The following is an 11,678-nucleotide window of genomic DNA, read 5'->3' as shown; positions in this document are numbered from 1 at the left end:
GGCCCTCACTCTGCCCTCGGGCTCAGGGCGGGTCAGGAGGAGTGGGCATGCCCATGGAGGAGATAACCAGGCCATATTGGTCTCAGGAGCAGTGGCCAGTCCCGAAACAGCTCGTGTTTCCCTGAAACTGACTGTGGCCAAGGCCCGTGTCTCCGACTGTATGCAGTGGCAGCAGGGCATTACAGGGACCCGACAACTCAGAGGACCCCGAGACCACAGAGCCACTGCCACAGAAAAGTGAGCCCTCAAGACTGGACAGTGTTGTCCTTGCTCATAGGTGTCCCCCAGCCTGAGGACAGAGGTCCAAAGCCAGGCCTTAGACTAGACACCAAGATCACGCCCCGGCCCTTTCTCCGCACCACCCAAATGCCACCGAATCTGAGGGGACCGGCGCTGGGACTCCTTTCTCAGAGTGGACTCCAAGATGTGGCACCGAAACCATGAAGACGTGCCGAGAAGATGGGCTTCACCCGGTGAGGGACCTCGCCATGGCCAAGGCCCCCATCGAAGACAACCCGCACAGACCACCTGCCCCAGGGCTTGGGCCAGGCGGGCTGAACGACCTCCGGAACGCACACAACAGAAACACCCCAGACGTGCGGGACAGCTCCCCGAACAGCACACCACGGGAAGTGCGGACCTACCTGCTGGCGTTGTGAGACGTCAAGCAACACTGGCCGCCTCCCCTCCACCTCCCAAGCGTGGCCGCCACTTTGGACATCTGTCCTGCGAAGGAACTTCCTCCCTCTCTGACCCTCGCTTCCCCAAAGAAGTTGGCTTCTCCAGAGGCAGGTCCCTCTGAGCAATGAAGCCCCCTCGTCAGGCCCAGGGCTGCTCTTCCAGGACGCGCTTGTTCCGCACGGTCCTGCTCCGTCGCCGCACCAGCACCGGCAGGCACGCGTCTTCTCCGGGCTTCCTCTTCCTTTGTCCGGCTTCTCCCACTCTGTGAGGCAGCCACGGCCTGGTCGGGAGCGCCTGAGCCCCACAGAGGCACCCTTGCCTGTGACACTTTGAAGAGGCCGTGTGCTTTGTCGGGCACCGCAGGACACGGGCCAACCAGAAACCGTGATGCTGCGTAGCCACGTGAGTCCGTCTTACATCATCATTCTAAGGAAACTGTTTTTTAATTAGGAAGCTTTTTTTTTTTAAGAAAGAAAAGTGGTTTTTACACCAAAGGTAAGACTTTGGAAAACTACAGGGAAGGCGGCCAGGATGGGGCGGGGTGAACAGACAATTGTGGGGAGGGGCAAGAGCCACGTGCGCGGCTCAGCACGACCCATGACATTGGATTGGATGAGACGGCTGTGCAGTCACAGAGAACGTGGCTTTCTGTACAAACTAAAATAAGGTGACGAGACGTCCAGCTTTTGGTGGGACAGTCCTGATTTTTATCAATTTTTCCTGCGTCCCTTGACATTTTAGAGAAGTCCCAATTTTTGGAAAGAATGCACGACAAGCTAGAGTATATGGTTTTTGGCCGCCATGTGGCTGTTTCGCCAGGATATGAGTTTTATCAATGGTGTCCCGCTTTTGTTCCGCTTTGCCAATGTTACAATCTGGTCACCTTAATAAAACCAAGTTTTGTTCTGTTTTGTTTGGTTTTTTAATCAATTTATTGGGGCTCATACAATTCATCACAATACATAGATCAATTGTGTAAAGCACATCTATATATTTGTTGCCCTCATTATTCCCAAAATTCACTTTCCTCTTGGGTTCCCGGAACAAGCTCATTTTCCTTTTTTCCCCTCCCCCTCCCTTCCTCCTCCCCTCTCCCCCATGCACCCTTGATAATTTATAAAATAATAATTTATAAATTATTATTGTATCTTATATTACACTGCCCGGCGTCTCCCTTCACCCACCCCTCTGCTGCCCGTCCCCCAGAGAGGAGGTTATATGTAGCTCCCTGCGATCAATTCCCCCTTTCTACACCCCCTTTCCCTCCTGGTATCGCCACTGTCACCCCTGGTCCTGAGAGGTTCATCTGTCCTAGATTCCCTGCGTTTCCAATTCCCATCTGTACCGCTGTGCAGGCTCACAGCCTGGAAACCCCTCTGGCTCCCTCTCCCACAGATCCGAGCCCGGTCTGAGCGGCTCTAAAAGAGGGGACGGTGCAACTGAAGCGGTTCCTTCGCGGCACACACATTTGTTTCAAAGTGACGGGATGAGACAAAAGAAAGGGGTTCTTCCCAGCAGACCTGCCAGTGCCCTTTGTCCCTGGCTCTCCTGCCCGCCGCTCCCAGGGTGCTGCCTCTGCTCATCTCCACGCTGCTTACTGGCCCCATCGTGAGGACGTCGGTGCTCCTGGTGCAGAAGCTATCCAGCAGAGCATTGACCCCTCTGCCAGCGTGAGCTGGAGGGCAATGGGGTGTCAGCAAGGCTGATGGATGGACGTGGGGACGGGCACACAGTGGTTCCCACAGCTGGTTCAAGAGTCAGGACTTTGTTGGCGTCAAGACAGGGGACTTGTCAGCAGTAGCTCAGCTGTTGGGGTCGGAGAAAACATCAGAAGCTGAAGGGGGAGACCGACGACGCTCCATGACGGGGGCCGTGGTGAAGCTGTGACATTTCCGAGGGCAGACCAAGACCCTCGGTAGTTAGTTTATTGTGCCAACCTGACTGATAAACACATGTGGGGTTAATTGAAGGGCGGAGGGATAAATGGCTCAGTGAGCCTTGCCTTTCTAGTTCTCGGGTCTCTTGCTTTCTGATGGTCGGACCAGGGTGCAGCTGCCTTAGCCAGTTCCCTGCTTCAGCTGGCAAGGCTGACTTCCTGCAAGACATCCCTGAGGAGAAGCCACATGGACCTACTCAAATGCAGCCCTGGGTGCTGGAGCACCGTGTGGAGACCCGGCCAGCGCTGAGATGCTTACACATTCACTGACTCAGCTTTCCTCCTGCAGTCGGCATCATTGTGTCTGTTTTGTGAGATGGAGGAGGACTTTGTGGATTGGTGTTGGACATATGGGTTAATGGATTAATGTTGGGCTTGTGAGCTTGGGCAGCACTGGGTTGGGATGTTTTCTTGATGCACACTTACCCTTTATATAAAACTCTCTCTTATACATATGAGTTTCTGTGGATTTGTTTCTTTAAAGTACCCAAATTAATACACCAGCCAACGACTTCAACTGGACATTGCAAACGTAGAGAGATATGGGTTTTGGGGGACAGCCACAGGGGGTGACCGCAGGGGCATCTGTGGAATGGGGGTTAGTGGTTAATTGTGGACAGTGGTCACCTTGTCTGAAAGTCAGTCATTGGATGAGGAAGGAGGGCCAGCCTAGACTTTCTTAAGATTATTTCTGGAGGACACCTTACCCCAAGGTTTTGACAGCCTTCTGAGTGCCAAATCCCAGGGGGCATTCTGTTGGTTTAACCACATAAACACATACACACTCACATGCACACACATATACATGTTCACACACATATACACAGTCACACACATACATACACACAAACTTTCATACACACGCGTGCACACACTACACCAGCTCCTTTATGGCATATGGCTAAGGTTAAACGGCTGAGGAGTGAAGAAGTTCAGGTTGAAGCTGAAGAAAACTGAAACAAGTCCACAGAGTGAAAGCTAACCTCGAGCAGGCCGACCTGGATCTTGAGAACATCTCAAGATCGGATTTGACGCGTTGCACACTAACGACAGCAGACCTGATGGGCTGTGGGAGGGCATCGAGAACATCCTTCACGAAGAAAGCAAAAGGTCATTAAAAAGACAGGAAGTAAAGAGGGTGTCAGAAGAGACTGAAACTTGCTCTTCAAGGTAGTGCAGCTAAGGCAAGTGGAAGAAGTGATGAAATCAAAGAGCTGAACAGAACATTTCAAAGGGTAGCTCAAGAAGACAAAGTAGAATATTATCATGAAATGTGCAAAGACCTACAGTTAGAAACTGAAGAGGAAGAATATGTTCCGCATGTCTTACACCGAAAGAACACAAGAAATAAAATCAGGCCTCGAGTTGCAACATTGAAAGAGTCTGTGGAAAAAATATTGATTGATGCAGGAAGCATCAAGAGCAGATGGAAAGAATACAGAGTCACTGCACCAAAAAGAACCAGTCAAGCCACATCTCATCGTGCCAGGAGGTTGCACCTGAGCAAGAGCCAACGGTGTTGCAGGAAGGGGTTCAAGGTGCACTGAGAGCATCCACCACAAACAAGGCTCCGGGGATGGGTGGGATCACAACTGAATGTTCCAACAAGCTGATGAAGCACTGGAAACACTCACTCATCTCTGCCAGGGATTTTGGAAGACAGCGTGTTAGTCCAGGTAGACTAGAGAAATAAATCCACAGACTCACATGTGTATAAGAAAAAGGTTTATATACGAGAGCAATTGCAATATTGAGAAAACATCCCAGCCCAGTCCAGATCAAGTCCATAAATCTGATATTAGCCCATATGTCCCATACCAATCTGTAAAGTCCTCTTCAGACTCACAAAACACATGCAATGATGTTGAATGCAGGAAGATCAAAGGCCAGTGGCCAGTGCTTTATAAGCATCTCAGCGCTGGCAGGGATCTCCATGTGGCTCCTCCAGTTCCCAGGGCACGGGGTCTGTCAACATAGTGCCATGTGTCTTGTCAGTAGAGAGTGTCCAAGGGTGTGAGCAGAGAGAGTGTGTGTCTCCCACCTCCAAATGCAGGCGTTTCCAGAATCCTCAGGGGAGAGCCATGCCCACACAGAGGCCTCATTGGCTATACAATGATTGATAGGCTAGACTCCACCCCTGCATTCATAATCCTCTCAAATTGACAGCAGATTATATAATCTTTCACAGGCAGTTACTTGGCCAACTGACTGGAAGAGATCCAAATGTATCCCCATCCCAAAGAAATGTGACCCAGAAGAGTGCTCAAACCAGAGAACAATGTCACTGACGTCAGGTGCAAGTGACGTTTTGCTGAAGATCATCCACCAATAACTGCACAGACAGGGAGCTGCCAGAGGTTCAGGAGAGGGTGTGTGCAATGAGACTGTCAGAGAGAGGGGGACACTGGACGGTCGGGGTGTGGAATGAGGGCATAAGTAAGAGTGCTGGAGTCTGGGGGTGTGGAATGAGTGAGGAGTGTTGTGAGTGTGCACGTGTGGTGTAGGAGTGAGTGTGGGATTCGTAGATGTGTCAGGGTGTGGGATGAACGTGTGAGGTGTGTGCTGTGCTGGGTGAGTGTGCGATGTGGGGGTGAAGTGTTTGTGGGCACATGCATGGGTGCGTAGCTGTGTGTTGGATGAATGTGTGCATGGGTGCGTAGCTTCGTGTTGGATGAGTGTGTGCATTAGGACTGCTGTGGGTGCTGTGGGTGCCATCCAGGTGGTTGCAGCCCATAGAGACCCTGTGCACAACAGCGAGAAACCCCACCCTGTCCTGCGATGCCTGAGCCCATGGCTGCAGCCGCTGCCTGTCCATCCTGTCGACGGTCTTCCTCTTGTCCACTGCCTCTCCACTTGACCAAGCACGATGTCCTCCTCCAGGGACTGGTCTCTCCTGACAGCATGTCCCAACTACATAAGACAAAGTCCCGCCGTCTTTGCCGCTGAGGAGCACTCTGGACTTCCCTCTTCCAAGACAGACTTGCTTGTCCTTTTGGCAGCCATGGGCCTTCAATACTGGTCACCAGCACCATCATTCAAGATCATTGATTTTCCTTTGGTCTTCCTTATTCAGTGTCCAACTTTCACTGCATAGGAGGCAACTGAAAATACCATGACTTGGGTCAGGTGCACCTGAGTCCTCGGCTTCCTTGCTTTTCAGCACTCTAAGAGGTCTTGTGCAGCAGATTGACCTAATGCAAGACATCATCTGATCTCTTGACTGCTGCTTCCCTGAGCGGTGATTGTGGATCCAAGCCAGGCAGATCCTTGACAACTTCAAGCTTTTCTCCATTGATCATGACGTCACCTACTGGTCCAGTGATGAGGATTTGGGTCTTCTTGACATTGAGCTGTCATCCACACTGAAGGCTCTGGTCCTTGGTCTTCATCGGCAAGTGCTTCAAGTCCTCCTCACATTCAGCGAGCAAGGTGGTGCCATCTGCATCTCGCAGGTTGATAATAAGCCTTCCTTCAATCCTAATGCCAAATCTTCTTTATATAATCCACCTCCCTGATTATTTGCTTTAATAAGCATGGTAAGAGGATACAACCTTGATGCACACCTCTCCTGATTTTAAACCATGCAGTCTTCCCTTGTTCTGTTCCCACAACTGCCTCTTGGTCCATGCACAGTTTCTGCATGAGCACAATGATGAAGATGGGGCTGTGTGAAGTGGGGTTGTGAGTGGTGCGTGGGTACATAAGTGTAGATGGCTGGTGAAGTGACAGTGAGTGTGGAAGTGTTGATGCGAAGAGTGTGTGTGTGTGTGTGTGTTGTGTGTGTGTGTGTACCACAGGGTGAGGATGGCATTGTGTGGGTGTAGTTTGAGTGGGTACCAGTGTGTGACAGTGTGTGTGGAGTGAATACTGGTGTGTGTGCGTGTGTATAGTGGAGAAAGTGTGTGTGTGTGTGTGTCTGTGTGTCTGTGTGTCTGTGGGGATGAGTGACAGGTGAGTGAGTGTACAGGGGATTACATGTGGGTGGGAGTGAGTGCCATGGCGGGTAAGTGTGAATGTAGGAGAGGACTAGACCCCAGAGAACGAGCCCGGGAGGAGAAAGGCTTGCTGAGCTTTGCGGCTGGACGGCGAGTACCCTGGGAAGGGGACAGCAGGCCCCCCCCCCGGCCAGTGGTGCTCCCTGATGGGAGGGAGGCCTGGGAGGAAACAGGGGCTTGGGTGGGCTAGGCCACCCCTCCTGGGAGAGGTGTGCTCCCTCAGGGCCAATGGGACCCCAGGGAGGGAAGGCAGGCTCCTCTCTGGAGCCCCGAGCCTGGCCCGTGGTGGCTGTCAGGGCTCTCTCCATGCTGGTTGTAGGTCCAGTGGGAACAACAGAAGGAAAGGCCACCCGGCCCACACCGCGCTCACATTTCCCCAGGCTGGGGCAGCCGCCACAAGCACAGACCCTCTCACAGCTTAGGGAGAAGCTAGAGGCTGGGTCGAGGGCATCGCCCAGGGCTCTCTCTTTCTCTTGTGCCTGGGAGTCATCCTAGGAGCTGGCCACAAGTCCTGGCATCTGTCTTCCCTGCGTCTATGAAGTCCCTGGCTTGGAGACGCTGGCCAAAGGACATGCTCTGCTGCCAGCTCCTCTTTCTTGGTGGCAGTGGGTCCTCCTCCAGTGCCCCCTTCTCTTCCCACTTAACTCTAGTAAGGTAAAAGGTGGCTCAGGCCACCCTGCAGGAAAACTCCTGTCACTGGAGCAGGCTGTGACCTGAGCAAGGACAGGGTGCTGCATCCCACCTCATCCCCCTGAAGCTGATGGGCTGATCCTATCAGATCATGCTATGGGAGAGAGTCCACCACCGTGTACCCACCAAACCATCGGGAATCATGTACCCCGCAAACCAGACACATTTGGGGAGGACACAATTCAGTCCTTGGCCATGTTCCCGGCCCCACTCAGGCCCGTTTCAGCCTGTGCTGCCTAGCACATCACAGCCCCAAGGGTGCTCCAGAAGCACCCGGAGCCCCATGAGCTGCCCTGTGCCTGCCTCCAGGAGGACAGCACCCCACACACAGGGAGGGCCCAGTCAGCTGAACCCCGAAGAGACCGGAGGGGCCCAGTCAGTTCTAGACTCAGGAACCCTGGAGAGACAGGATGGCTGGGTCGGGCTGTCCAAATGCTTGCTCCTTCCTTTCCCACTAGGCCACCGGAGTTCTCTGACTGGTGACCCATCTCCACGGGCCCACCACCCACCACTCGAGGCCTGGGAGACGGGATAGCAGGGAGCCTCACTCTGCTTTGGCCAAGGTCAGACCCCCTCACTGGCTACTCTCTGCTAACATTCCCCAGCCCACCCCCCCTTACCACTGGGGGTCCCCACTTCAGAATGAAAATCAAGTGCAGCTACGGGGGGCTTCCCTACCACTGTGGTAAAGCAAGGGGCTGGGTGTGTGCCATCTGAGAAGTTGTATGGGGGGGAGTGTCTCCACCCTGCCCCCGGCTCCCTCTCCCTCTGGGTGGGCTGGGCCCCTGTTGGAGTTGCCCAGAGCACTTGGCTCAGCAGTGGTGGGCAGTGCAGGTGGCCAGTGTCCCGCCAAGTGTCCCCCCAGGGGGGACCCAGCAAATGTCTTGTTCCAGAAATGTCATCAAGGGCGAGGAAGAGGTGTGGAGGGCTGTCCCAGCATAGCCCAGGGAAGGAAGATAGGCCCCGCACTCGCAGCCCTCCTGGGAGGTCCCTTCAGTTCCCGAGAGAGAAGGTCACACTGGGCTTGTGTCTAGCTTGTATTTTATTGGAGTGTAACACGTAACAACACACACAGGTAAGCGCCTGCAGCACACGTGGACAGCCTGGTGGACACACAGACAGCGAACACGCACTAACTAAACCACTGCTCAGGTCAGGAGAGAAGGCACAGAGTCACAGGCGCGTGGACGGGGCCGGGTCAGCTTGGCACTCAGAGGGGGCTGGGGGCCTGGGGGCTGGGTCGGCTTAGCACTCAGAGGGGGCTGGGGGCCTGGGGGCTGGGTTGGCTTAGCACTCAGAGGGGGCTGTGGCCCTGGGGGCCGGGGCAGCTTGGCACTCGGAGGGGGCTGGGGGCCCTGGGGCCCAGGTTGGCTTGGCACTCGGAGGGGGCTGGGGCCCAGGGGCCCAGGTTGGCTTGGCACTTGGAGGGAGCTGGGGACCCTGGGGGCCAGGGTGGCTTTGCAATCTGAGAGGGCTGGGGCCCTGGGGTGGATTGGCTTGGCACTCAGAGGGGGCTGGGGGCCCTGGGGGCGGGTGCGCAGAGGGAAAAGACCACCACAAGCTGGCTTTTGCTTTTGTGTGGGCCAAGCCACGGGAAGGAGGGGGCCACCAAGGGGACAGGCTCATGCCTGCTGCTGGAAGATGCCGGGGCTCAGCTTGTACATGCACATGAGCCAAAGCACACACACGGTCATGGACACCCATATCCACACGTCCTCATAGGGCTCGACGTACAGGCCGCGGCACGGGATGGCAGGGCAGAAATCCTCGTCTCTGGGCGGCCCGCAGCTGGACTTGCTGAAGCGAGACCTCAGCCGCTTCTTCTTCTTAGACAAGCCGGGGGGCAGGAGGCCGTGGTGGCCCTGGGGGGCACTGGCACTGGCCCGGGGGCCCTTGCGCTTGATGATGCTAAACACTGAGAAGGGGATGGTGATGGAGCCCTCGCTGAAAGTGAGGAAGGTGCCGGTGCTGGCCTTCAGGAGAGGGTCGTGGTCCGGGGCTGGGGGGCTGCTGCCTCCCTCCTGCGGCCCCTCGTCTTCAATGGTGTCCATGGGAAGCTCCTTGTCCTGGGAGTTGTCCTTGGGGACATTGGGGACAGGGCCCCTGGGACTGCCACCTTCCTCACCTTCATCTTGGGCAGTGGCAGCAGAAGAGCCCTTGCCCTTGGCATCACTGGCAGAGGGGGCAAGGGGGCCCCCGGCGCTGCTCTCTAGAAGGCAGCCATCAGCAGCAGCAGCCGGACCTTGGGTCAGGCTGAGACGCCCGTCCTTGTCCTTGAAGCCCTCGGTGAAGATGAAAGGGAAGGTGAGGGCACCCTCATCGGCAGTGGGGGGGCCGTAGGCGTTGGCCTCCAGAAGGGTGTGGTGGCCAGCGGTGGCAGGGCCGTCACTGCCCCCCTCCTTGCCTTTCCCTTCGGAGACGCTGGCGAAGGAGTCCTTGTCCTTGATGATGTTGGTGAAGGACAGGGGGAAGGTGATGGAACCCTCCCCATTGGCCATGAGGCCGATGATGTAGGACACGGGCAGGGGACTCCTCGCAGCAGGGGTGGCCAGGCCCTGGACCTTGGCCACATCAACAGGGTCAGATATGGACCCCTTGCCTTTAAAGATGAAGCCCTTGAGCTCGAAGCCCTTGGCCTCCACATTGCTGATCAGGAGACCCTCGCCATGGAAGACAGGGTCCTTGATATTCACCGGGAGCCCCCGGCCCTCGGGGATGGCCAAGGAGTTGGCAGAGAGGCAGAGGGAGCCCTTGCCAATGGTGTGGGTGGCTGGGCGGGAGCTATTCCTGGCATGGCCGATGCCAGCGACTGGACCCGGGTCCTTCTTCTCATCAGCGAGAGAGAAGGGGATGGTGATGACCCCCTCGCCCTTGCTGAAGAAGTGGCTGCTGTCTGTGAGCGGATTCCTAATGAAGTCCGACACCGACAGCGGGACGGTGAAGCAGCCCTTGTGCAAGGCGAAGGGCCCGCCGCCCCTCGGCCGCCTGATCGAGGGCCCGCCGCCCAGGGCCAGTAGCTGCGTGTTGCGCAGGGCGCTGCCCGCGCCGCGGGAGGCGGTGATGGTGAGGCCCACGCCGCTGTACATGGTGTAGCTGCCCCGGATGGCTCGGGGGCTGAGCACCATGCCCGGCACCTTCTGGAGGAAGCAGACGCCCAGGGCGCAGGCCTCGCAGGGCCGGGCAGCGTGGCCCGGCGCCTTGACGTACAGCGCGGGGCGCTGCTCGGGGCCGGGGCTCTCGCCGTAGACCTTGCGCAGCACGTGCAGGGCCAGCTTGTTCAGGAAGGGGCGCACGCTCGGGGGGCTGACCTGGCAGTCGCTGCGAGAGCCCCGGGGGCACAGCCGGCACCGCTGGCCCCAGACGCGCATCTTCACCAGCCCCTGACGGCTCGCCTCGTCCCAGGACAGGAGGAAGAGGATCTGCACATGCGCGGAGCCCCACCCCCACGGGCAGCGGCAGCACTGCAGCCTGCGCGGGGACACGGGGTGGGGGTGGGGGGTCCGGCAGCAGGGAGATGGGGGAGGAAGGGAGGTGCAAGGGGGAGGAGGAGGAAGTTATGAGGGGGCAGGAGAAAGAGCCCCAGGTGAGCGGGCAGGTGGGTGGAGCAAAAGGGGAGAGAAGAGGGCAGGTGAGCGGACAAGTGGAAAGTGGCACAGATCCTACTATCCCAGTCCTCGTGCCAAAGTCTACCCTCCCCCAGACAGGCTGTGGGCCTGTACTGGGTCTCAAGGCCCTCGGAGCCCACCCCCCACCGTCAGCACCCAGATATGGCCCGGCGACGCTGCCCCACAACCCCATGTCGGCCTGCACACGTGGAAGGCTGCAACTGTGGTTGTGTGGTCAATTTGTCGCCATGCCCCCCTGGTGGACAGAGTGGGAGACACTCTGAGCTGTTCACCCCCCTCTGGGACCCTCTCAGGTTGCTCCAGTTTCTGGAGGTATGACTCTGGCACAGAGCTTGCACCACCGACTGATCTACAGGTAGACACTGGGCTGCTAATGGCCAGGCCGGAGGTTCAAACCCAGCAGCCGCTCCACCTAAACCAGTGTGGTCTCGGAAACCCCAGGAGTCAGCATGGACTCCATGCAGCCCGTGTTTGGCGTGGTTACCAACCTAAAGGCTGACGGTTCAAACCCACCCCTCAGAACCTCAGAGAAGGTTCCACTTCTTTAAAGGGCAGCCGGGCTCTGCTCTGCAGCCTGGGGTCGTCAGCTCAGGGCACAGAGGGGTGGGCTTGCCCAGAGCACTGTGGTGGGAGGGTCAGGGCTGGTAGGAAGGCAGTACCTGAGGGGCTCAAGGCTCGGCCAGTGGACCTGCTGCAGAGTGCCCACCATCCACTGGGGCACGGAAGTCAAGTAAGAATGGGCAGTGGGGG

At 56.8% G+C, this 11,678-nt stretch overlaps 1 protein-coding gene across 1 annotated transcript in view; it reads right to left on the bottom strand.

Annotated features, from left to right (window-relative positions):
* Positions 1-8,326: 8,326 nt before the first annotated feature.
* RTP5 (receptor transporter protein 5 (putative)) overlaps positions 8,327-11,678 on the bottom strand; it is a 4,959-nt gene continuing 1,607 nt past the window's right edge. The window contains exon 2 of the mRNA XM_004701898.2: positions 8,327-10,770. Within this exon, the coding sequence (XP_004701955.1) occupies positions 8,925-10,770 (1,846 nt within the window). The 3' untranslated portion in view covers positions 8,327-8,924. The remainder of the gene's footprint in view (positions 10,771-11,678) is intronic.

The sequence above is a fragment of the Echinops telfairi genome, unplaced genomic scaffold (genome assembly GCF_000313985.2).
Source record: "Echinops telfairi isolate 266 unplaced genomic scaffold, ASM31398v2 ScPeMD7_3;HRSCAF=10, whole genome shotgun sequence".
In the NCBI taxonomy this organism is placed as follows: Eukaryota; Metazoa; Chordata; class Mammalia; order Afrosoricida; family Tenrecidae; genus Echinops; species Echinops telfairi.
The sequence above is the reverse complement of the archived record's forward strand: the minus strand, read 5'-3'. Positions and strand labels throughout refer to the sequence as shown.